This window comes from Opisthorchis viverrini, assembly GCF_000715545.1.
Source record: "Opisthorchis viverrini unplaced genomic scaffold opera_v5_19, whole genome shotgun sequence".
NCBI lineage: Eukaryota > Metazoa > Platyhelminthes > Trematoda > Opisthorchiida > Opisthorchiidae > Opisthorchis > Opisthorchis viverrini.
Genome location: NW_008751675.1, coordinates 702,529 through 730,190, shown reverse-complemented (window position 1 = coordinate 730,190; position 27,662 = coordinate 702,529). Strand labels below are relative to the sequence as shown.

The following is a 27,662-nucleotide window of genomic DNA, read 5'->3' as shown; positions in this document are numbered from 1 at the left end:
CAGTTCCAACCAAATTTTAGTTCACGGTTTTCTATCTTGTGTTTTGTGACTGAAAATATTTTCAATCTAAAACACCTCTTCAAGCCGGCAGGATTTTCCCGTAAGTGTGGTTTTTTACCTAAGCACTAAATACCAAGAAATCTCCATACCACATGTCATGGTTCTCGTCAGTGTTGGGGAATGTCTGATAATTGCTCCTAGCAGCTATCCTTTATTACACCACTAAATTAATACTTCTGTTGTTCTACGGTCGCCCATAAACGGAATAATTTCAGACAAACAGACTGTTGCAAAACGGTACCCAATACGAGTTGTACTCCCCGTATATTCACACATCCCGTAGGGTGTTTTTCTTATAGCCGGTGAAGCGGGTTGAATCGTACGTTTAATAGCTTTTGGCCGTTGTGCTTGTTGCTAACCACGATTGATCTCCCAAAACATGAAAAAAACTTCTGGCTTTTACACACCTCGTTCTCAGTAACCCAATGAATAGTAGTCAACAACAGTTGAATCTAAATGACTAGGAAGATCGGTTCTAATTTTCATAACATTGAGAGTCTCAGTAATTTTTGTATATTTTTTCAAATGGTAATTTTTTAACATATATGTGACATATATAATTGTAAAAACTAGACCGATAGCATAATAGTATCAGTAACATTTTTAGGTAATAAGAAATAATAAGGTAAAAAAGAACACCTAGAAATGGAAGAAAACACAGAAAAAATCTCCCCAGCTAAGCTTAAATAAAAAAGCCTGCCGTGAATGGTTTTTGTGTTTGGTTGCAAACCACCTCGGTCCTAATATCGACATTTCCTGTCCTTCAACCGTTTCAGGAAGCTGAAATCAAGCAGAAAAATGAAAAGAGCGCCAGGTCAACCTTACCCAAATCTATGAAAGTTCACGTTTATCTAAGTTAGCTTGGTTTCCGGTTGATTATGGCTTGATTTGTGCGACAACTTTAGGGTATACACTACAAGTCATCAAGCAAAAATGTGTTACTTTCAGTGACCAAACACGCTCATCTCGGTTTTTTCTATCTATGTGTTAGCCATCATGGTTTTGAGTGGTACTTCCAGCAGTCCGCGGACTAGGCAGATACTCAGCACTCTAATCAAGTTTCCACGATGATTTTAAAGATGAGGCCATGCACAGTCTCACGGGTTCCTAAAACTTGCAGGCGAGAATGCACAAAGTTTGGAACAAGTAAAATCGTTTACTATCAAACTCAGTGACTAATTGCGATCTTTTTCTCCGCTAGATAGATTTTTTGTTGGCGTTCATGTGAGTGGCAGACAACTCAAAGTGAGTGTTTGTGGACTCCCTTAATTTTTGTGTGGCCATTTCCTTGATGTTTTGTCGCAGATCAAAGAAATCCGGGAGAAGCATGCTCACAAGATACACAAGCCCCTTCTTAACACATCATGGTAAGCTAAGTCAGTGTTAGAAAATCAGACAACTTCACTGACCGCAAAATATGGTTTTCGATAGATAGACATTTTTGTCTTGATTACACTTGGCAGATTACACCTTGCTCACAGTGCCATTCAAGTAAGCAAAAAAATGCTTGCTATCGAATTTTACTTACTAGAATTCATTACCATAACGGCGCATATGCCTCTGGACGACTGATTATTAACTACTTTCAAAATGTGTTTGATATCTTTATAGCTAGAAAAATATCTAATGCGAACTTCGTCATTCCATATCGTAGTGTTTGGACATCATCTGTCAAAAATTTAGCGTGTCACTCAATAAATAATCAAATTAAACCCACCAAACTAATGGAAACAGAGGAACAGGAACACACATTGAGGTTTTCATCTTTGTGACATATCCATTCCTGAACAATATTTCAACCAATGTGATTTGAGCTTAAAATTCTAGTGTAACGGTGGATACTACCGTTGAGGAATGCGAGTAGTGTATTCTCATAAACCCCCTTCGCATTTCCTGAGAAGTGAGATCTGTTACGGAATTCGTGGAACTCCGCAGCGAAAGCCTTCTTCTTTTCACTAGTACAGGATAGACCTCCTCAAATCTGAGGAAACTCTAAGTGACTGTTTGATAACTTTGCAAAGTTCTTTGGCTTTCAGTTTTGAATATGTTATGTCGTCCGACCTCTGGTGGTTTCAGATATTTTCGATCGTTATCCTGGGGTATAACAGGCAATAATGAAGCCGACACTCAAGTTCCTCATGTAAAACTCACTTTGCGTGTGAATCGCACCTCCACACCCGCGCTCAAATGACGCTTTTTGACTTAATTGCTTCCTAATAGCTTCGCGATCAATAAATAGTATCTTTAATTCGTCTGGGGAGGTATTATTGTTGTATCAGTTAGTTATTCATATGTCCAGGTTTGCAGTTAGCTGACTTCAAATGTTTCAAGGTGAGAATGTATTGATACTTCATCACAGAGATGAAACTTGCTGGATTGAAGAAATGCCAAATCATTCGTTTATTTGTCCGCATACCTGCGAATATAAAAATAATCAAATATAGCATCCCACCTATCCAGTTGCCCATTGAACAGTGGGCATGCAGATCACGGAACACGAACCATTTCCTGCTTGAGTTGCACTCAAACAGGACAGAAATCGATCACTTATAGTCTGCTTGTTTTCGGCTCAAAGACACCATTGTCCTCTTTTTGAAAGTTCACCAGGGCTTATGAGCAGTTGACTGTTAATGTCGTCAAGTTGGAAAAGTATGAACAAAAAGAAGGGATGGGTTCAATAAAAAGGTAAGAAAGGCAGTAAGTTTCTGGATGGCTTTACGTGGAATGGAGCTGAATAAGCGGTTTTCTTGTGCGTAGTGTACATGCTTCCCGTGAAATATCGCCATTTCAGAAGGCGTCTCTGTTTATTGACAAAGTTTTATACTCTGCAGGTGATTTCTAACGTTTTTTCTAAACACCCTATGTAAGGATTTTATAAGGTGTCAACTGGCCACCGTTCCTTTGTTTCCAATTAGAACGGGACGTCAAACGAAGGTTCGGGTGAATGGCAGTCCTGTTGACATTCAGAGCGTATGACCTGACTAACGGGGACTACGTGCTTACATTCTAAATGATGCAACAAAGTTTGCATCCGAAAATATTATCCACAAACTCGGTTTCGGTCAGCTTTTTATGTATAGCTCTGCTCTCATGTCTTTACCACCTTTGGTTGTGATTTACACAGTCGCTAACGAAAAGCAGAGGCGGAGATTTGGGATTTTATCTAGACACCGACTGATTTGAAAATACTCGTGGGGCTCTTCTTTGTACCAGTCCTGCTCTGTGAACGAGCATACAGCCCCTGCAATCTACCTTCTATAAGATGCTCTGGAGAGCTGAATTAAAGAGTTATCGTATTCAGCGATAATGTAACTATCGGATTCTCGTTAGTATACGGTAGCCTCATAAACCGTCGAAGCCAGGAGATTTGATCATCATAGATGTTACCGAGGCAAAGATCTGCCTGTGCATCTATACAGCAACATTTAATGAAACCTATCATTTTGATGCCTCTGTGTGTATTAGAAGAAGCTTTCTAGCTCCCGTTGAAAACAGATAGAAACAGGCGCTGGTGAATGGGTGCCTTCCTGTCATCCACTTGTTACGCCGAAATGCACATCATGTGTGGACAAGAATTTGTCATTGTTACCAGAGATAAGTTTTGGTTCTTTCAAACATGCAGAATCCCAAAGAAAATTTTGGTTCTATGAGCAACAAGCCAAGGTCGAAGTGATGTAAAACCGAGACTTCGAGATAGATTAGAGGATCGTGTGGCCCTAAACCCTTCGTTGGAAGTTTCCACCCATCTATCAAGATGGTGAGATAAAAACAACAAGCAGGTTGCTGGTATTCTTTTTCCACCAAGTGAGCCTGTAAAAATGAAAAAAATAATTACACTTGTATCCAGAAAGTAAGGTGCTTTTAATTTGTAGCCTTGGTTAACGTTGAGCATGGGACAGGCTCTTCGTAGGCGCCTTGCAGTTCGTACTTCAGCTGTGTGCATTCTTCACCAGTACACTCAATCAGAGGAAATGGATTGTTTTTTAAGCAGCCGTATCACCTAGAGGGGTGTTTCTTGTCGCCTTCATTTCCCTATTTAGTTAGTACTTCTGCTGTGAGATTTTTCCCCATTGTTGTCCACGTGTGCGTTTCACCTTCCTAAAGAGTGATATAAAGCTAGTTGTCCTCAGTGGGTTTGGATCCTATGTTCGCTAATCGAACCCGAGTACAACTAAATGAGATTTAAATTCAGAACTAAATTTAGGTGGCTGACAAGAAAGTACGATAATCGTTCACCCGTGCTGTCACTGCTGACCGATTGTGATGCGACGTATTTATCTCCGCTGTAGTTTGGATTCGACGGTCTCGCGGTGACCTAGTGGCGCCGTCAAGCTTGACAGTGAGGAACACTTAGGTGAGAGTTTTTTAACCATTCCCAATACACTGTGTGCGGGCACTAAAAACACGATTTAGTTGCCTTTCTTCTCTGAGAAGATCACAAGGTGTGAATTTGCGTCTTCAATTTGAAATCGCGTTTTGGCGTATGGGATCTAACAGGACATACTGATAAGCATCATCCTGGAGTACTACGCTGTTAAAGCTTAAGTTGCAATGATAAATAATAAATTTATCGGGTCTATACGTGCTACTCTTTTCCTTGTAAGTAACTTGTTGCTCTATAATACGCCGTTTTGTTAAATCCAATGGACCAAACTTTGCTTTAGAGATAATAACAATGCCCAATTTAGAGTGCCTCTGATTTTAGCAAGGCTAATTTTGAGGACTCCAGGCTATTACAATCTGAGGCACTCGTTACAAGTTTTGTCAAGATGATGACACTACTGGAATCAAGCGGCTGAATTTGGAGAAAACCGTGAGCATCGAACACGGGAGAGCGTGATTGTTCAGGCAGCCCAGGGCAGACTTGGATAAATGAAAGACACAGAATGAGCAGGCTGTTTCCGTTCCAGAAGGCAAACTAGAGAACGTAAGGGGAAGAAAATTAAAGAAAGATGAGAAAAGTAGAAAGTTTGTTTTAGTCATTCACACTGGAAAGTTTGGGTACTTTATGATTATTTATGCAGCAGAAAGCATTTGAGTGGAGATACTTCAGCCAGATGCTCAGTCACAAACCTCTGACCTTCAAGAAAACGGCATTTGAGTTCTTTTGGACAAAAATCGTTCAAGTACTCTAAAAGTTGTACCAGCACAATATGGTGACTAATATAATTTTTTGAAAGTGCAGCGAGGAATTTCTAGAGGCTTGGTAGTGCTAAGTGAGGGAATATATTTCAATTTCACCTCATCGTGCTAACCTCTCGGAAAAATAGACCAAATTAAAGAGAGTAAAAGCATAAGAGAGTGAGAAAAAAATGAGATAAAAAATTTAAAAATCATATTCATCGTAGCTGAGGTGCAGCGATCAATGAGAATAGTTTTCCTCAAACATGACATTATGTAAAGAACGTTCTACATCCATACCCGATGAAGTAGCAATTCTTCAAGTGCACAAAAACTTGTTGGCCCAACCGCTGAAATTAAATCTGCAAATGATATGTTCAGTTACACTCAAAAGCGTGTCTTGTTTAGAGCGCAACAAACAAGGTTATTGGTGTTGAAAACAAATATTTTCGAAATCTGGCGCTTCTAAACATATCCAGATTTTATTGCAACTTGCACATTTTGTGTACTCGGACTAGGGATCCTTTGAGTAACATCGATTTAGACGGTTCTTATAGGCTGTAAGGAAAATTGCTGACATCGAGAACAAGGAAAACGAAGAGAAACCGGTCGTGAATCTTTTGCGAAGTTTCGACTGCCGCACAACAGTATTTACACGGAAGACGGTAGCCGAACGTTGACCTGCTCGATTGACTGGAGAAGAACTTGAATCAGCATTTGAAACCCGCAAAAGCACCTTCAGATTGGCCGCCTGAAATTTGGAAATGACTTGAACGGTTTGGAATGTATGATGTAAAACGTCCTAATTTTTACTTTTTCGGTCATCACTGCAAACGTGCCAAGTTTTACTCTAGAGTTTGGGCTTTTTCCAGGCAAAATATAGCACCAGAAATGCTAGAGCTGCAGAAGCCTTTGGCCGGTGTTCAATCACAAATTTTTATTGTGTAGGAAGAAGTGAAATGCCGTAGTGATCCGGAATACATGCTGCATTCAAAAAGGAACATTTATGTAACCGGAAATATGAACTTAGTGTTTGAGTTACCAGTGATCAATAAGTGATTCTGAACGAGTTATAGGTATTACTCTTTTGTGAGAATTTTTGCTTCATGATTGACACAGATCATATGACAAGTTCTGGTTCTCATATAGTTGCAAGTCCGTAAGTCCAAATCAGTAAGTTCTTTTACAATCGCAAACCAAATTGTCAGTGCGCAGTTGATGATAGCCATAATATCATCCATAAGCTATTCGCACTAATTACAGTTTTTACTATGGTTGACAGTGGTGTGTGGCAACACGTATAAAAATATATACAATGCGAAATGTGGAGCAAGTCAAAACGGGAGCTTATCGTCTGTAAGAGTCCCTTGGGGAAAGCCCGGAAGGCGGGAACGTGTTTTCTCCGTGTTCCATAATTGACCGTAGGCCTGTGGAGAGTGGTTGACATCTTGCGAGCGCGCGAGTCTGTGTGGACTGTTTTCGGTTTCCATCCATGTAGGTCCGCTTTTGTGTATGTGGGTGTGCCAACACATCAGCTGTCGCTACGCAGACTAGATGTTACTGACAATCAATTTCAGATGGGTCAACTTTGAGTGACCTGTTTTTGAGTGTACAGGCTCGTGATCTAGTGAGCGACTGTGAGCTGTACAGACATGTATGTGAGTGAATGGATGGCTACAGATGTTTTGTGTTTAAACCTCTCGCCGCATTCCCCGAGTATGAAGATGAAAAACCAGGCCCCTGATCACCCATTAGTTTAGCACAATCAAGATCGCAATCTGAAATGCGCTAATTTGGGGCTGTGGCCGGTATTGGTTTTAATATTCACTCAACACTTGAAATCACAATTCATAATTTTTTCCGCGTAAATTCACGTGTCACTTACGGTGTTACAAACATTTTTGTGCGATTTTTTAGGGATGTTTTGTTGGCGATATTCAACAGCCAAGGCCTAGATCACAACAAACTATTGTCCATTTATTAGGTAATCTAATTTAGTATGTGTATGGTGACAACCGCCAACTGCAGTTAATTAGGTAATCAAATTAGTATATGTATGGTGACAACCGCCAACTGCAGTTACTTAAACATCCCAGTTCGGCGGGAAATTAATGAAGAACTTTATCATCTAGTTATCGGAAAGTTTATTTAACGCTGGGTGGCAGTCCAATCAGATATACACCATAGTTATCATTACTGTATGTCTCGCATGAGTAGACAATTTACGGAAGCCTTCATTTGTCCACACACGGTTTGTTAGATCCGCCTTAGTTAGCTTAGAGGAATCGCGGGGAATAACTTCCGGAATTGTTTTAAAACCCACTCACTAGGAGATAACAGACTGCACGGAAATTTTACGTTGTTCTTATTAAAAACGCTTGAATGATTTAATTTCTAAGAGAATACTGATGGCTTGCTATGGAAAGATGATGACGAAATCGCATGCTAGTTCAAAAAAGGGAAATAAACGTCAAACGTTTGACGGTGGGCTAAAGTGGCTATATATCTGGAATCTGGAACCTTGTTATGCATTGTTGAGATACTGAATACGGATCTGTAAGTCACGCGTAGGTTTGACCATTCCAAATATCAAAAGGATGAATAAGTTTTGAAAGTTTAGGCATTATGTACTCAAAAGTAAGCGAAATTGCGCAACAATTCTCACTTGACCACGTTCGTGGCTTCAACAAGTGTGCAAGTCTGTCACTGATCAATACAGTATGGTATCAAGGTTCCCAGACCGAAAAACGGTGGATAGCATGTTGGCTTGGCAGTTTGGGTTGCAGGCGTCCCTTCCGAACCTAGTTCTGAGGTTCTTTTGGGCGGTTCAATGACACGGAGTTCACGACAGAGATAGTAGTTCAGTCATTGTAGGCCAGTAAACGGGGCATGAGCACACACATTAGTGTGTGTCTGAAGGGGCGGACTTTGCGGAAAGGTGGACGTGTGAACTTCAGTTAAACAAGTGCAGATAAAAGGTACACGGGCTAAACAACTGAATGAGGAATGATCATGATATCCGATTGGATTCCATACGCAAGTGTTAACAAATAACTGGAGTTTACGTTCACATCACTCTCATTTGAGTGGTCCTGTCTACACCGAATGGGGGAAGCGCTGGTATCGATACACGCTCTTACTGTAGCTCATCAGCTGTGCATATTCCTGAACGTGCCGGGGTTTGAACACCAGACATGTGACATGCAAGGCGAGAGGGTTACCACTAGTCCACCAGTGCACATTAAATACCTGAATTTTCACGCGTTCATCCTTGAGTCTTGGGGGTGGTTTGGCCGACTAGTCGCAAAACGACGCAGTATCCCTCACGGCTGTGCTGACGGATACACCCACCTGTCAGGACTTCCAAATCAGGTAACGCCACGGAAGCTCGAAATTTGGTAGACAATGTTTGATTAGGTGTTAAACAGCGCAATGTTCCACTAAAAACAAACTTCTAATTATCCCACGAAAGACTTGGTGATTTTGCGGGAAAGTTTCGTGGAAAATAGCAAACATCTCCTTACAGAAGAGATCGATAGAACAATGGAAACGGATTACACGAACTGGGTTAGGTTTACCGCTTCGTCGCAAGTTAAAAACTACTTTGGCACCTCCCTCTTCCACTTCATAAAGTTTCTAGCGAAAGAAAAGAGGTTTTCGGTTTGAGATCAGTAGACCTTGTTTAATGATTCATACATTAATCTATGTATATCTGACGCGTCGAACACTGTTAACTGTCTCTTATCACACGAACCAAGTCATTCAACCTTTTGTGCTTTTCAGTCAAGCCATTGACGCTGTCATTGGTTGAAAGTGTTTAGCAAGTTTCCAGATATTTGCCGGACGAACCAATCAAATTGAGTGGCTAAAAAGAAAAGGGAAGTAGAATCGTTCGTTGTCTCACAACCGCAAAATTGTGGTCAGAGGCTTGATACATGATGATGGATGTAACGTTTTGTTGTTTGCAAACCTTCTGGCGTAGTGATAATCAACGTATGGATCCTCTTGTTAAGGTGAGTTTCGCTGATTTGTAGACTTACAGCTGATAGCACTGCATATCTAAGAGCACAAACTAACTGTAAATTAAGCCCCAAGGAGCTTGCAATGGTTAGGATTTGTATAAGAAAAACCAACACGGTTTTTCATGACACGTTCACCAGTAAATATGAGCAAGATGACCTAGCGGTGTTTGCATATCTCGCAAATAAGTGGGTGCGTCCCTAAAGTCCAAACATTTCAGTCAGTTTAAACGCTTGCACATTTCGTATGTTCTAGTAAAGAATGGGAAAACCGTATAAGGGCGCCAGCAAAAAATTCGTCGCACACAATATAGGCCAAATGATGGACACACCGGGGGGAATGTATATGATGATTATAATTCGGGACTTTAGGAATTTCAGCTTGTGTTATATAAGTCGGATTGGTCAATCAAACTGCATTATTATTTTCGAGAAATACCCTCATTTGCGAATCAATTTCGTTTTCACGAGCGATTTAACTGAGTTCTTCGTTTATGATATTCTACAACACAGGCCGCCTCATGTTACATTTGGCACAATATTCGAGATATCGCAGTATATTTTAATGAAGAAAACTATTCTCAAGTGAAAACTGGAAACTCTTCGACAGAACATGACCGGTTTCGCCCTTCTTGGGACTAATCAGGTAGGCGCAGTCCCTGAGTTTCCGTCAACCTTATGATCTACTTGAACCCAAATTGGACTGTTTTCGAGAAATACATTTACTTGCGCTCACCTGATGAGCCCCAAGTAGGGCGAAACCGGTCGTGGACTGTCGAAGAGTTTTCAGCAGTATTATTTTCATTAAAATTTCGGTACTCATGGGTCATACTGTCAGTTTCGTTGGACACAAATAATAGTGAAAAGCCAGAAAAGAATACGGAATAGCATTTTTTCTTGTGGAGCACTATAAAGACCGGTTAATTTTTGCGCATGAGTTCTATATAGGAAATTTTTTCTTACTCCGCATGTTTTATTTGCCAGTCTGATTCAGTTTCAGTGCACTTCAAAGAAATATTTGGAGATCAGTTTATTTAGAGTCCTGGATTTTGGCCCCATAGCAGTTATTGTTAGTGATATGGAGACTCGTAAATAAGGAGAAACGATGAATTTTGGAGAGCTCAATGCATCACACTTACACCGCACAGTCTGCTCATGATTCACAGATCAGAATTACTTACGAGTTTCATCTTGTAAAGGTCTTATAGCGCCATGGGACTGCACGTTGGCTGGCAGAAACAGCTGATAACTGTAAACAAATTTTCACGTTCCTAACAGCGCCAACTAATTCAACGTTATCATCATGATGATTGTAGCCTCGGCCGTGTCATCTTCAATACGGTAACTATCGCTACCATGAATCGCTAAGTAGCTGTATCACAGCGTTCACCAAAACCGATATGATCCAGGCTGCTGCTCAACTCATTACTTGTATTCTTCACCGAAGAAGCACGGTTCAAAGGCGATGACAAAATCTGTCGCTAACAAGGTCGAATAGTCATCGAGCCTTCGTTAGGTCTCATTCACGGGGTGTAACAATCCTAACCGAGTTATACGAGTAACATATTACGACACACATTGTTGACAACACTGAAAACGAACGTGAACCAAGTCACTTTCTAGCATTGTTTATGGAAAGAGCGATGAATACTTGAACATTCATAGTTTTGTACAACTCATGAATGCAACCGGCTGTGGTATCAGGCAAAACAGCTGGAACAACTTTTGTACATTGAACTACTGAAAAGAAAACATACGCACACCCATCATACATCAGTTAAAAATGCCTGACAAGATTCACTCGTCATTAGGAATATAGTGAACACACACTAAAGGGAACAAGAAAACTGGTTTTGTGAGGCCCCCATTATACACAGGACACAGTAGCCGAGTTCATAACCCATGGATTAGTTAGAACACTGTCCAAAGTTTTCTAGGCTTCTCATCGACTGCGTTAATCAGTCTACTGGTTGAGAATAAACACCCATTAACTTAGCCGCATGACCGACTCTACTTATCGCACAACAACATGAGCCGCATGACAAAACCATCGTGTGAAAGTAGAGGGAGGTACATCCATTCTGTCTGGATGAAAACTGGTGGGGCGAATTCCCTATGGATGGCCACATTGTCACACTGGTAGAATACAAGCCACCAGGTAGACAAAGAAAACACTCCGAATCATATGTCATGTGCTCGTGATAAGACAGAAGTTCGTCAGACATCATCTCTTCGTCATGGTTGAAGGTATCACCGGGAAATGCTCGAACAATCAGCCCACCTTAGCTAGCTCCCGGTCACTATCGGAGCCTACCCAGAATGAATGCGGCTTCCCTGTATAATTAACTAGTTTCCAGCTTTCACATTCTGGGGGATCGAATAAATTCAGCAACCGTGGATTTTCAGATCATCCGTCGCATAAAGCTGTATTATCTACCATTTAGAATTTAGGGAAGCAACCTTATCACCAGGCCGTATGGCAACAATTTAATCCCGGAATGTTTACCTTTCTTAAACTACCTGGATCATACTGCGACCTCTATATGGATGAGAAGAATCATTTTATTTTGGGCTTGGGTGGGAAGATTTACCGTTTTCCTCTGCTAGTGACTTTCAAACGCAAATCTACGGAAGAACAAAAGAAAGTTTGCCGAAGTTTCCTCTTCCGCAAAGCCACATCTGTATTCGCACTGTCTTTTACTTGAGACACACAAAAATGCGGATTGGTTTGAATCGATTTCAGAAAGTCCAAATTCGTTTCACTGTAAATCATACGAAACTTTTCCCCACTGTGCACCAGACAAAGAATTGCTTTTATTTTCACTCGCAATGAACCGCGTTCAAAATGACACCTGGTGGAGGGGAAAGTGAGTGACTGAGTATCGGGATCAAAGCTGGCTTAAAAGTAAATGAGGTCTGGACTGCTAAAAAGCCGAGTTTGTTTTTTGAATTGCTTTAAGAGCAGTACACAATAGCGGTTATTTTGCCAGTGTAGAATAGTTGTTAAATCGAATGTACTTGAAATGTAAATGTGCCACCTCTTGATCGGAATAGTTTAGAATAGTTTAGAATAGTTTATACCATTGACAGAATGAGGTTTTAACTGAAAATTCACCGTCTGACTTTGGTGTTTGGCCACAGGTATCTATCCTGGAAAAGTTTAGATGAATCTGTCCTGTGCAAACCTTGTGAAAGGTGGAGTGGGTAGTTGTTTTGTTATTGCGTGACATCGAAGTTAGCCGATACGATTCTCGGATGAACCTGACCGATTAGGTAACGTTCACTCCGAAATGCATACACGCTGTGTGGCGGATGTCTTGTCTGCGTGAGAGTCTTCTGTTGCCATTTATGGAAATCCTGCAATGGGAAGACATGTTGTGGGGTATTATTGAACAATAAGGCGAAGTAGGATTCCAGTTTGCAAATGTACACTCATTTGAAAACCTGTTTGGTTTTTTGAGAGACTCACCTGGAACCCAGCTGTATCTCTCGGTTTTGATGTTTCAGCTGGGTTCCAGGTGACTCTCTCGAAAAGCCAGATTAGTTTGCAAATTTGTGTATATTCGCTAATTTTGTGCAAGTTGGTTTCAATTAGAACAAAAGATTGACGGAAACTCGGTGACTGCGCCTACCGGATGAGCCTCAAGAGGGGCGAAACTCAGCAACCTCTTGAGTAGTACGTTACAATAATAATTTCTAGTCTGTTTAAACACCCGTATTCCCTGATAGGCTGTGCAGCGTGACTCTGTGAATCCGGAAAACCACGAGTCGTCAGAAATCATTTGTTATTTTGTCTCAACTTCAAAAAATGAAACCAGAAAGACAACGCTAACGTTCAAATTTAGGAGCACGACAATCACACTGTCTGTCAATGCACCACAATCTCCAGCTCACGGTTCAATTTTAGAGAAAAATATGAACCATCCTCAGATTCTGCAGCTTTGCACGGCAAAAGTGTCAAACTTCGTGGGAGAATTCGTAGGATCATTGCGCCTACTAGTTCGCGTCTAGAACATTTCAAATCTGGAGTTCATCGCGCTGTTGTACGACATCCCGTTACTTCTCACTCGTTAAGGGGAACAATCACTTGGAGGTTGACAAAACTCAAAGCAGATTTGAGTCGAAAACTCTCCGGAGGGCTACCGCACCATAATGTTTAGTTTCCAGCGACTGGTCGGCTGATGGAAGCGTACCTAAGATACTCTATTTCAATCCCTCACTTAAAATCGCATCATCTGACATTAAAGTCCTCTCCGCTGTACTTTTGACAGGCGTTCCTTTTCAAGATTCCCCCTCATATTTTGCACCCATTCCTCCGCTTAAAATGCGGAGTCCCCATTATTTCGCTCGGGCTACTTTATGGTAAGTAGTTACTTGACGAAACGGACAACACCGGGTCTTCAAATCTGAGCTCTGATTCATGATTGGTGGGGCAGTATTCCCGTTAGTCCTGGATGTAACATCTATTTCTAACCGGAGGGTTATCGTGGTTTTTTTCTTTCCCTTAGGATATCCATGAAGTTTGTCCTGGTGACGAAACCATACAAAAATCCAATCTTGATTGGGTTTGCTTACAAAATAATGTTCAAATATATAGATGTGACACGCTACTCATAACGTTACTGAAAACTCGTCGACAGCTTAAAAACATCATCAACGAGAGTTTCAGCTGGTTCTAGGTCAGCCTGCCACGAAAGCAGATTGGTTTTTACATGAGCGGATGTCGCTAACGATCACGTGTGTTGGGTGGTCGTCCAAAAATTATAAAGAGTCCCTTGGATCATAAAAATAGGCTCGAACAGTGACTTCCAGGGCAAAATCCAGAGCGGCTTGTGTTGACATGGAGGGTGTGAGCAGACAGAGCTCCCATTTCGCTATTCAGTGGTCCTTTTTAATTCCCTAAAGGTAAACACTTCTGATCAATTTTAATAAAGAAGAAATATCATTTCAAGAAGTCCTTAGCAAAGATGTACAAAAAGGGTAAGCTCAGTGTATCAGAATGCTCATAGCTAGTCAGATAGTTTACTGTTTTCCATCAGTTCTATTCAGAATGCCTAATAATCGTAGTCTCAGTCTCTTTTTCCACCGTTTTACCCCAGCGAATAATCCAAAACATGATTAGACCTTTTTTCCAGAAGCAATTTATCGAAAAAAGCGTAGTGTGTAATGAGTGTAAGAGGATGTTGTGGAGTAGTTGAAATTGAGGAGAACTAATCTTATATAGGTTGCAAAATACGGTATAACGTTAAACGGATCAAACGCTACACTAACAACAGGACCTTGCTATCAGATACACTGGTAGTGCCGTTGTACTGCGCACAATCAAAGATGTGTTCTGGAGGTTGATGTCAGTGACGGTACTGCTGGTAAACTCTTGTAGTTCACTGAAAAGCTGGATTGTCCGACCATGCAACTTGGAGGCCCAACATATCAACTCCGTGGACAAACTTATTTGGATATCAAATCACTTCGATTATTTGAGCCGAATTTACGCTGAATCGCCAGGTCAACTAGATTCTAGGACAGCTCCCTCTTTGGCAGGAGCAATGTAGTGCGTTCTAAGCACTTCGTTTGGTGTCTAGGAGAGAGTGAAACTTAAAGCACGCTTAACCTTAAAAAATGGACAAAATACATCATTTTACATTCTATGTAGTCGAAAGAAACATAGTGCTAGGGTTTGAAACATGCTAGAGGGAGATTGTTACTTGTCAATTATGACTGCTTTGGTAAATCTACTTTGTGTGATTTTGACGAATACTAACAACGGCCCAACTAAATTCCTCTCTATTCTTCAAAATTGTTTGAGATTATTCTTTAAGAAAATAGACTTGAAAATCAATAGTCAATTGTTTCAAAGGAATTTCCCGTATAGAATGTGAAGTGCTATTCTAGCCATCGGCTTTTCCCTGACCCGTCCAAGACGCAACACTAGAATCAACAAGATAGCACATTCGTTTTCAGCTTCAGCGGTAAACCACGTACATGACACTGTTCCGGTGATTTGGAAAGATAGTGATGGACATTGAAAACATCCGCGATAAGAGCAGTAAAAACAGCGGCTGCTAAAATCGACGTGCGGGTGCAAGCGTGGCACTCAAGTTTTAGCTGGAATACTAATAAGTGAAGCTTTGCGCTGAAAGCAACACATTAGATGCAAGCGCGGTATTGAGTGAGTAACTAAACCATGTCTACCAATGTCTCTAATCAATGAGGGGCACAATTGTGGGTCCACTTAAAGGGACGAAGCAATGAACAACAGAACTGAGATTGTTGGCAATGGTTTTCATATTTCAGTGACAAGCCATTGCTTGATCTTGTTCCACGGTTGGATGGATTATACGAAACGAAATCCGCAAACGACCCAAGGCAACTTAATCAAAGCTGTTCAACAGCTTAGTTATCAGTTCCCATTCTTTAAGGAAAAAATGTGAAAAGGCATGTTGCGTGGTAGAACTTCTACCTTCATCCCACAGACTCGCATCTTTGGGCTTCCCTCAATGAGGGTTTATCAATGCCCGATTTCCCAAGATCGTGGCTGTAGTCTTTTTAATTGTCATTAGCACTTAATAAAAGGTTGTGCACGAAAAAAGTGCAAAATGCATCGCTTTTGAATAGAACGCAAATCTTGCTCATTATTATTATTCAGGATAAGGAACAAATAAAGAAAGTTGAATGTTCATAACTAAAAAATTCTATTGTGTGACATTTCGTTCACACCTTTAGTACAGTTCGAGAATTCAGTAATTTGCCGCAAACTCTCCGCGATTGGCTAGGAGAAAAGCTTAACAAGACTCGTTCATATCTGCCCACCAAAAACCTTGAACTGAGGGTAGTTTGGTGATTGGCCGAGCCTCTCACATGTTTCAACACATCTGTAGGTCCCAAGTCTGCAACGGGCTGAAGAGATTGCCCGTGAAACACAGCCACCTGAAGCAGACGATTGAAGAAAGTGCTGATTAGCGTTGTTTAAAAATGCCATCCGGACGGCATGGGTTGTTCGGACGGCTACTGGAATAAACCTGAAAAAACTGGATCCTCACCTCCTCTCGACGATTTGATTTTAATCCGAGGGCAAACTGGCCTTGAACACGCCGTCATAAGTTGTATCAGCTCCAACAGCGGCCAAATCACGATCTCTGTGAGACTGGCTTGCCACCCTCGAATTACTCTGCAGATTTTTTATCAGCTGGAAAATGGTTCGAACTGATTGGTCAGTCTTTGTTTTAGGGAGGTTTTGTAAACAATCGGTGGGCTTAGTGCTGGGCAACGTTTCGCTTTTGACACAAAAGCTTCGTGAGGCCAAGTGAACAAAATGCTACGTTTTAAGGCCCGGATTGATTTCTTAGCTTTCCCAGATAGACAATCCATTTCACCACCAAACGTTTGTTTGGTATCCGCGACCGTGCATGTTGTCTCAACCACGATCTTCAGTTTGCAATTTCCCCTGGAGATTTCGAATTGATTGATACAAGAGTGACGGAAATAAAATCAACTCAAGGTGAACAGTGCAAAGACAAAGAGATAAGTAAGTCTGAAAAATTGCTTTCCAAGACTCGCCATTGCAGTCAACCAAGAAAAAAGAGTAAGCCATCCGCTAACTATTGCAGCGTAGTCAAGGTATCACATAGACCCTCAAGTGACGAAGAACGTTGCCATTTAGAGAAGGGATTATACGTAGCCTCCAAGACCCAACAATGAGTGGATGAGGACAACAGTCATCTATTAGATGGTTGATGAATGTGGCCAACATCGAGGTAGCATTCTTAAAGAAAAAATCAAGCTCACTATTGGTGCGGTTGAAAGATCGTCTTGCGGTTGATACAACCAGCGAGTGTGTATACAAAATAAAACGCAACGAATGCACAAGTGGGTATATAGGACAGATGGCCAGTGAATTGTACATCACAATCAATGAGCACAATCGGTGCCTTACCAGACCATCGAGAAACGTAGATGAATATCAGTCGATAGTTAAAGGTTCGGCAGGGCGTGCACTGGAACTGATAGATATGGAAAATGTAGACATTTTGAAAAGGGAAACAAGATTCAGACCACAGCGACTGGTGAGTGGGACGGTGATAATCGCCACGCGTGGATAGATTAGAGATCATAGAACTGACAAGCGTGTCGAGAGTTGTTTTAGATCAGCCTAGGTGACACGAGGCTCTGTGTACTTACCAGTGAAGTGGTCTTGGTCCAAAAGTGCAAATCTCAAGCAGAGTATTGCTGACTGCTCTGTGCTCCTATGTGGAATGAATGGACATATTTAATTGTCTCGACTTCACTAGTGACTGGCGAAATGTCTGATGAGCTGCCACGGATATCTTTGCACGAAGGAAATTCATTGGACGATGGTTTAAACTTCGACTCGCCGGAATTTAAACTGGAGTCCCCTAGCATTGCATCGGACAGACGCACGTTCGCTCAAATTCCCGGACTTTGTTGAACTCTATCAGAGTTTATATTCCGATGACTTTGGGTGACTTAGCGACTGCAAGGTTGAAAAAATGATGTAGATTTTTTACCGGTGGGAGCTACTTATTACTCGTGTATGGCTTAAGGTCCATGCATAATGCCGAATAGGTTCGGCGAATTTTTCACTCAGTAGGACGGATTAAAATTGGCAAACAATCAGAACCATTAGGTTGAGAAAAAGTTTTGCCACTGTACTGCCGATATGGCTTAATGGCTAGAGCGCGAATTTACTGACTGGAAAGTCCGTGGTTCGAACCCGACCTCTGCATCTCGACTTCCCATGTCTGGACTTGAACACTCTGGCAGTATCCCAGCCCTCATGCTTTCTACGGTTGGCATAAGAGCTAGACATCAAAAGGGTGTCATAGCTGAACGATTCTTTGAAAATTGTTTCACTTTATGAAGCTTGCCTCCCAGCACAAACGTTTGAGCAGATTGATCGCCTCAGTGCGAGTGTCTGGTTCTCTGGAGCACATTTGAGGCGAAGGCACGTTTGTGCTGCTTGTTCCACTTTATGAAGCTTGCTGCCCAGCACAAACTTTTGAGCAGATTGATCGCCTCAGTGCGATTGTCTGGTTCTCTGGAATACATTTGAGGCGAAGGCACGTTTGTGCTGCAATGGACAGTAGCTGATACATTTTACGCACTGTTTGGTCCAGTCACTATGGCATACGGAGATAAAAACACTCAAATTGGGAAATCCCTTTTCTTTAAACTCACAAACAAATAGAATTTTTGAAGGGATTGTGTTAAAAACCGGCGGTGCGTGATCAGGCTATTCATTATCCTTTGTCACGATTAAAAAACATCAAATATCGTTTAGTCTAGGTTAGCTTTTGAATGTGAATTTCTGCCGTTTGTCTAATTTTTTTCCTGAAATTTGTCGGGCGTAGAATAGTGTCCATGTCGACCCAAGTTTCTCGTAGCTTGGGGTTTGAAAATAAGATGGGATGTTCTTTGTAAACGGTAAAATGAGGCCCAAAAGAATGTGAATGAACTGAATGCGAGTTTGGCTAATCACCTAAAATGGCGATAATTATTATGAACGGATAATAATAATAACAATAGAGAGAGGGACAGTAGACCAAACAGCACAAAATTTTTAAAGAAAACGTGATTATGTTCAAGTTGTGGTAAGATTGACCACCTAAATATTTAGCGCTGTTAGATAGAGACCTTTCCAATATCTGCTGGCTGTTAACCTAACTGCTAATAGGGTGATTTAGTGGATATATGGGTTTATGAAAACCGAGAAGCTGGGACACATAATTTTCACAGACGAAGCCATTCGCTGAAAAATTAAATGACCTATAAACAGCCGCCTCTTCAAGAAAAACACATTTCTAAGTCTTCTGTCTGGTAAAAGTTTAAATTGCAGCCAAAGTGGAAGTAGCTGTCCTTCAGCTACCGTAGTACATTAGTCGTTTCTTTCAACAAAGCATCGTTTTGGTTAATCATTTTCACAGGCGTTTACAGAGGCTAAGTATTTTGACCCAACTGTCATTTTCGACGAATGCACGCTCAACTTCAACAATTAATGGAAAAGGTTTTCTACCTGAGCTTCTGTGACTGCTAGCTAATTATTTTCTTCTTTGAGTTTTCCGAGGAGCCGTAACATTAGCCTCACTCGTGTAGAAATTTTCATATCCTAAGTTCTAATCCATTCTTCAACATACTAGCCAGATTTTTTTATTTCAAGTGTCTTTCATTTGGGATGCATTGGTTGAGAAATTAAAGGTTTTATCTAGGAATACAAGGGTAGGTCACGTGACACAGTTCTTCAAATACACCAAGATTTATGAAGGATTCATTCGTACACATGAAGTTTTCCGGATGGACAATCAGGCTACAGGTTTTTTTGTTTCGACTGGTGACAAGCTTGCACTTATGTAGGTTTCATCATGATCACTGATCTCCCTGCAGCTGTTAGATTTGATTCATTATATGAATAAGCTTTTTTAACCGAATCAACTGCCTCTAGATCTAGGATCTCTCCAAAGAAGGGACGGTCGTACGTTCTGATAAGTACCATTACCAACACCAGTATAGCGGAAACGGCGCTTCACCGAAAAGTCAAGATCGTTTGGCAGAAAGAGCACGCAAATAGGGTTCCACGTAGCATTCCGAATTTGGAGAGACAAAGTGGAAGTACTATGTTAGACAATGCCAGCTGTTTCCATCCTCTTAAGGGTCATATCGTGCAACAATTCATTTAAATAGGTCACTCACCCACTTTGTATCTCTCTTTCGCCAGTGGTATTTCTAGGCGAAACTCTTGGACTTCAGTGATATCTATGAACCCGCTGCCGGAATATGGACGTACAGCGTCAGAGTTGACCACGACCTGTAGCTTAAGAGATCAGGTAGACAGCTTTGAGAAAGTGAATTCCAAGGGTTGTAATGCATGTTCTCTGATTTGAAAAGGTCCCAGTATCGGCTGCAATAACCTGAAAGCCACGGCCTATTTCTTCATTGTCGTACATGATAGTCCTTCACTTAAAAGAGGTCAAAATAGGGGTGCTATTTTAAGTCTATATTTTGGTATTTATGAGTAAATTGGGGCACGTAGGATGTTTCGATCGAGATAACAAAACGTGTTCTATTGTCAAGTACATCTGACAATATGAGAAGTCCCAGAATGGCTGCATACGTAAATTTCCTCGTTGAAATCGGTTGCGATGCCCTTGAAATTTAATTGCTGTGGGAGGCATTCGTGTAATGTTCTACGACAGTAATCTAAAGCCAATTTCTCCGTCCAAAAAAGATGAACTCTATGAGCGAGTGCTCTGTTATTTTCACGTTTTGTAAGGAGAGGGCACGACAGTATTTTGAAAACTTTCTTCCACGTTATTGTCACAATTAAAAGACAGGTATATGTACCGGAGTTTGCTTGCAAGTTAGGCAAACTTATTAACTTTTGAGGGACGCGATTTCCAATTAGGCTATATTGGGTTATCTGCAAAACTTATGCGATTTTGCTGATGGAAACATTCAACCGCTAAAGAGGTATTCATAAATTTCATATTGAATAGGTTTACTGTAGATTAAGTTATATATATTCGTCATATTGCTGACAGAAGCATAATCTTTTTTCTCAAGTCAGCTGCCATGTCACCTTTGTCGGCATATGGTCATATAACCGAAAATACCTAGCATAGTAAACTCCAAGTCCCTTTTGTCTGTGAAAAGCAAGTTGTTAACAACTCAAAAAGAGGGTATTGACCGAAATGGAGTGAAAACTCATGCATTTATATGAAGTTTCTTAAGGTTATCCGTAAAAAATGACCCGGTAATTCGTAACCCTTGAGGAAATCGACGTATAGCGCTGAAATAGTTTACTGGTGCCGGTTTTCATTGATTACTTACCATCTTCAGGTTGGCCAATGGCTTGCAGCAGACCTCTGCACGTTCGTCTTCCGATCCTATTGCATCAAGCCTACTTAGACATCAAGGGATTTTGTTTAGCACTACTTTCTGCTCAGCACAAGCCTCCTGCGGCTCTTTCGTGCCGCATTTGATTCACCGTTTTGATCACTGCTGACCGACAAACCCTATTCGGATACCCGTCACTCACATTTGTGTTGGATTTAATGGAATTTTGGGAAAGTGCAGTTAGTAGTTGTTCATTTTTTAATCCCGGACAGTATTTGAATGTCTGAAAAAATGGACGAACCGCCAGTATGCCATAACGCAACGGCTTTTCTAACAACTCTCCCTCAACAGCAACTCCCTGTTTCCGCATTGTCCCTTGGGGATACAACAATAACCGATAGGTTGTTCGGTTATGATGCAATAATTCCTCATCTCTGTCGGTTGTTTCAAAACAAAAACAAATCCACGATGCGATTGTGTTTGATCCCATTCAACCGTTGTTCAGCCAAACAAAGCTGACAAGTACGATAAAATCTAATGCGCATGCGATAAGCGCGTGTGAGTGTAGCCAACAGTGTTCAGTGCTGGTCCAACAATTAGACCGTGAAGCATCCACAGTGTGTGGGCATGGCGATAACGGGTGCTGGGTGATTAGAGTGTGTGGAATCAGCCCTATAAAAAAAGAGATGTACAAAACAAGCAATTATCGCCTAGAGACGGTTAAACACACACATTGATGTACATAACAATTGCTTGTTTTCGCATGCTAATTTCTCGTCAGAATGACACTGGTAGACGCATTCAAACTTTCTAAATACTAGTTATTAACCAATAGAGATTGGGGGGTAATAAACAAGAATGTGGAAACTAGGGCACATGCCTCGTTGATGCGTGAACACAATCAGTGACATATTTTATTATTTTCGTCAGAACAAAGACAAGCTCATCTATTTTACTACAATTATCTAGGTTTAGATGAAACCGTCTGTAGAGGAGAACTTGAGTTAGCTCAGTGGTTGAGGCGCGTCCATACTGACCGAACCCAACATCTGAGCTTCGATTTCACCTGTCCACACCTGAACAACCTGGCTGTACTACTCGTGCTACCTCGTACTACTATTGGGTGGTATGCAGGCAGGGCACCGAAAGGGTGTTACAGCTGAACGATTATTATCATTCTTATCATTAATTAAATACAGAGAGCGTTGCTCACTAGGTGGTTCACTTGGAAAAGTTTATGTACCAGGTGTTCATATCCTATTTACTGACAGTAACGTATGCGAGCCTAAAACGCGAGGGCCCTTGTTCAAAAGTTGAAGAAGAGGTGCTAAAGTCTTAAGGGCAGAAGAATTGGGCCATGAAGGAAACACACTGAGAGTTTATTGTTTGTTCCCTGAAAACTGTTTTAAGGAGACCAAAGGCGGCTTGGCCAAAAAGTACTTGCTTGTTTATAACGGCGAAGTTTGACTAGTTCCCATAAAGGAAACTACTCACAAGGTTGCTGAAAACTCTTCGACAGCCCACGACCGGTTTTTTCATTCTTGGGGCTCATCAGGTAGGCGTAGTCGCTGAGTTTCCGTCAGCTTTATGTTCTACTTGAACTTTACCTGAGTTTCCGTAGCTTTATGTTCTACTTGAACTTTACCTAATTTGTTAGCTAGGAAAGCCCCGAATTTTTGTGGAAAAATAACAGAAAAACCTTTATCAATAGGCTATGGCTACGCAGTTTTCTGGAGCCTGATTACATGGTTTGTTGCATTCAAACTGGCAGTGAGAGTATCGCCGATCATGTTGTTAAAGGATTTTCAGGGCATCAAAGAGGAATCGGTGTCTGTTTAACCTGGCTGCAGCGGGAACAATTCATTAATTCATCCAGCCCCGTTATGTCCTTACAAGCTGTGCGTCAGCTCCTCTACCCTCTGACTTGCTGAGCGAAAATTCACGCACATTATTTTGAGGTTCTCTGCTACGTTCGATAAATATATGTCCACCTTACGTTGTCTCTTTATTGCTGCAATTAGAACAGCACTTTACCTACACAGTAGTTGTAATTTGTAGTTAAGTTTAAGGTAGGAAAACTACTGCTTGTAGGGTAGGATCAAAGTTAAATTTAAGGTATGAACTGCTACATTGTATTGAATAACATTTAGCTAACGTTTCACTACATTCAAAAGAGATCCAATTTTTTAGATTACAGAAGAAATCACGGAACCTGAGAACGCGGATTAGGGAGGATCAGTTTAGGACATTGATAAATGGTTCATCTGATCTGATAGGCTCTGTAAATTAGGTGAACTTCTCGAGGAAATTTAGTTCTTTTCTCTAGACCGTTTTGGCTACTTATTTTCAGTTTGTCTGATCCGACAAGTATGTATGTGTTTCAACTGTTCCAACGTCTCACTGGAGTCAGCAGCACAAACCTGTTTGCGGTCAAGTATATTGACATTTTGGCCCAGCTGACTGACAAAAACTTAATATTTGTGCAAAATTCAGTACCAGTCGTGAAACGTTTATTATTGATAGGTACGCAACTCACAAAAAACAGTGGCACATCACATGCTCTCAACGAATCTTTGAAACCTAAACTCGAGGATGAAAAGCAATTTTGCCAGTAAAGAACGCATTATTTTCCTAGTTGTGCACGTGGCTCTCATCTTTTTTGTGTGTAAAATATTTACATATCAGGTGATAAAGGGGAGAAACCGATAATATGACTCAAATTTGGGGTGTCCGAGTTAATAACACGAAATTCTTTAAAGTAGAGAATGTAAAAGGAAGACATTCATCTTTCGTTCTAACTAATAATGATAGTGGACCTGAGTTGTGGGCAGTCAATATTGTCTCTCAGCAATCCCCAGATGAGACAGTTAGAACCTGTCGATTGCTTACGCCGAAGAAACGAATCAATGCTTCACATCAACTGTGAACTGTCAAATTTCCTGTCATCGTGTCGAAGAATATATCTCCCATCAGTCGTTCTGTTCACCACCGACAGAGCGCTAAAATGGTTTGAAACGTGATTTATCAAAGGGTATGTGAAAGCAATAAAATGTTAATAAAAGACTAGATAGAGTTTGCTGTCGAAACCCCCTTGTGGTCACACCCCGTTCTTGATTTACACAAATTCTATTTCCCTTTAATATGTATAGTATGTTTCACTCTATCTGTGGACAGGTAGTTAAGTTTAAGGTAGGAAAACTACTGCTTGTAGGGTAGGATCAAAGTTAAATTTAAGGTATGAACTGCTACATTGTATTGAATAACATTTAGCTAACGTTTCACTACATTCAAAAGAGATCCAATTTTTTAGATTACAGAAGAAATCACGGAACCTGAGAACGCGGATTAGGGAGGATCAGTTTAGGACATTGATAAATGGTTCATCTGATCTGATAGGCTCTGTAAATTAGGTGAACTTCTCGAGGAAATTTAGTTCTTTTCTCTAGACCGTTTTGGCTACTTATTTTCAGTTTGTCTGATCCGACAAGTATGTATGTGTTTCAACTGTTCCAACGTCTCACTGGAGTCAGCAGCACAAACCTGTTTGCGGTCAAGTATATTGACATTTTGGCCCAGCTGACTGACAAAAACTTAATATTTGTGCAAAATTCAGTACCAGTCGTGAAACGTTTATTATTGATAGGTACGCAACTCACAAAAAACAGTGGCACATCACATGCTCTCAACGAATCTTTGAAACCTAAACTCGAGGATGAAAAGCAATTTTGCCAGTAAAGAACGCATTATTTTCCTAGTTGTGCACGTGGCTCTCATCTTTTTTGTGTGTAAAATATTTACATATCAGGTGATAAAGGGGAGAAACCGATAATATGACTCAAATTTGGGGTGTCCGAGTTAATAACACGAAATTCTTTAAAGTAGAGAATGTAAAAGGAAGACATTCATCTTTCGTTCTAACTAATAATGATAGTGGACCTGAGTTGTGGGCAGTCAATATTGTCTCTCAGCAATCCCCAGATGAGACAGTTAGAACCTGTCGATTGCTTACGCCGAAGAAACGAATCAATGCTTCACATCAACTGTGAACTGTCAAATTTCCTGTCATCGTGTCGAAGAATATATCTCCCATCAGTCGTTCTGTTCACCACCGACAGAGCGCTAAAATGGTTTGAAACGTGATTTATCAAAGGGTATGTGAAAGCAATAAAATGTTAATAAAAGACTAGATAGAGCTTGCTGTCGAAACCCCCTTGTGGTCACACCCCGTTCTTGATTTACACAAATTCTATTTCCCTTTAATATGTATAGTATGTTTCACTCTATCTGTGGACAGTTGATTCACATACTTTGTTAACTGATCAATATTTTGCTGATAGGTACATATCAAACCGTACAGCTTGGACGATTATCTTTAAATCTCTCAATTTGTAGCTGAATCCTCAGCGCTGAATGGGTGATTGATATAATATTGACCGACAGGTAGTGAAAATTCATTCATTGTGCAAGAGCAGCGTTCCAACATTTCTCCTACAAAGCTATACGGAGAATCTGAGAAGCTGTGTGGGAAATTAAGTGTTATGCGACGTTTTTTTCAAAGTCTGTCTTTTTCGTTTTCTAGGAAATCAGATTAACTATGGGGTACCTCAAAAACAAAGAGCTTTACGCAAGTGTCTCCTTAAACTGAACTTATTTGCAATACTGCAAGCAGCAAGGTTAGGCCTTCTTGGGCATATTTCTTTAAGATAAAGTTTTGTTCAAAGCGGACATCCAGTAGACCAGCTGCCTATGTTGACCGACTATTGTTTACTGACATTATTCGGACACTGACAAAGGTACACCAAAGGACGTTGAGTAACCTTTTACCCGTTACGTGAACAATGTTCCGTCGCTCATTGTCTCTAAAAGAAGAGTTGGGCTAAATTAAATGATCTGTCTTTTGTTGCCAGTCGTCATTCTTTAGACTGGACATCAGATCGATACAACATTAGTGTTTAGTTTTTAACGCTTTATTACGGTAAGCAGTTCAAATATCTTTGCAAGGGAAAACAGCTGATTTTGGATTCATATTACATCTATATGAATGGGTGGTAGAACGGGTGGTATTCATGGCTGAAACTGTGGTAATTTTAGCCTGCTAGCAACCGTGAGGCTACTGGCTTCTGGTGCCACAATTTACTGACCTACTTGGTCAGTTAGTCGACGAAACGATTTAACTGATCATGTTTATTATTTTGGTGAGGAGATCTCGGATTCAGCGAGTCGTCTGAACTAAAGATTTCTTCATTAGATGATACTTGAAAAGCGTTGGCATCACACTGCACCACACTGTACTAAGAAATTGAATCCTTGTTGTTGACGCTCACTTCAAGGTATGTTTCAGCGCATCGGCAGAAAATCAGTGAAAACAAGACGAAAGACAAAGATGGGCTTTATGGCACCGGCAAGCGTGATTGACTGCAAAGGTGCCTCGTATGAATGTGAGACCTTGCGTTCGCATAACCTCGCCTTGTCCTAGCGCAGTAATTCTTGTGGGCCCACACAGCGGAGGCGGGGAAACCACTAACCGTACAGTTTTTCTCGAGTTGTTTGGAGTGTGTTTACTCCGAAAACGGAATAGGATCATCAACAAAGTTAATTCTGGGAATTTGTTTTAAATCATCATTCAGATTTACGCATACAGGAAGTGCTGAGACCATCTGGTTCACTTCCGACAAGACGTTATCTAGTATTGGCGGAATTCGTACTTCATTGATGATTCGTGAATCTGTAAAACCTGAACTCACACTGCTGACGCTTTAGAAGTACCTTTTTTGCCACAACGGCATCATTCTGGTTAGTCCCCATTAGAGGAAAGGAGCAATGAGCCTCAGCTTCGTGTTCACCAGAGGCCATTATCAGTGTACATTGTCTCGGGATAGGAAGCTCTGACATGCGATTTGCGTGTACTAGAATCACTCTATCAGTCACAATGTGAAATCTACTACAGCCATCCAAAAATAAGTGAAAATTAGCCGGTAGGATAACAGTGCCTGGTTGGGGAGTCCTGAATTGAAAGGTCGAGTGACTAACTCACTCAGGACATTTCCTAGTTGACCACTCTTTGAGACAAACAAATTATATCGGGCAAGCGCGGACAATTTCGTCTGTTTGGGCGTGATAATTCAATGGCAACCAGCTTGCGATGATGTTGGACTAGCGGTAAATTGCACAACTTTCATTCCTCTTTCGCGCGGTTTCCATCCCGCCACTGCGAGAAATTCGTACTGTTGATGTGTTCCAGTTAGAGCGAACATCAAGTCCACTGCGTGCCCTCTTCTCTGTGGGTCAACTAGGACAAATGTTGCAGAGGAGGACCGTTCAACAACGACAATTTTAATGCAGTACTAATTCTTCCAAACGTAATAATTCAACGTGGTATTGCTTTTTGGCTTTTTATCAACAAATTATTCACTTTTCACTCCAAAAATGTGAGAAAATTTCCTATGATCGTTCCTAAAGAATTTCCGGTTCATCAGTAGCACGTGAACTTATTTCAAACAGGTATTTCTTAACACTTACTCAGTTAAGTAGGTTTTCCGGTACGGAAATTAAACAAGCTTATTTCAAGCGGCTGAATATACCCGTTGTAGTCATGAGAACGAAGGAGGTAGCGAA

General features: G+C 41.0%; 1 protein-coding gene across 1 annotated transcript in view; it reads right to left on the bottom strand.

Annotated features, from left to right (window-relative positions):
• Positions 1-26,939, bottom strand: part of T265_01731 (hypothetical protein) — a gene marked incomplete at both ends in the record, with an annotated part of 57,952 nt that extends 31,013 nt beyond the window's left edge. The window contains 3 exons of the mRNA XM_009165821.1: positions 19,905-20,019; positions 21,250-21,330; positions 26,814-26,939. Of these exons, the coding sequence (XP_009164085.1) occupies positions 19,905-20,019; positions 21,250-21,330; positions 26,814-26,939 (322 nt within the window). The remainder of the gene's footprint in view (positions 1-19,904; positions 20,020-21,249; positions 21,331-26,813) is intronic.
• Between the last annotated feature and the right edge of the window lie 723 nt (positions 26,940-27,662).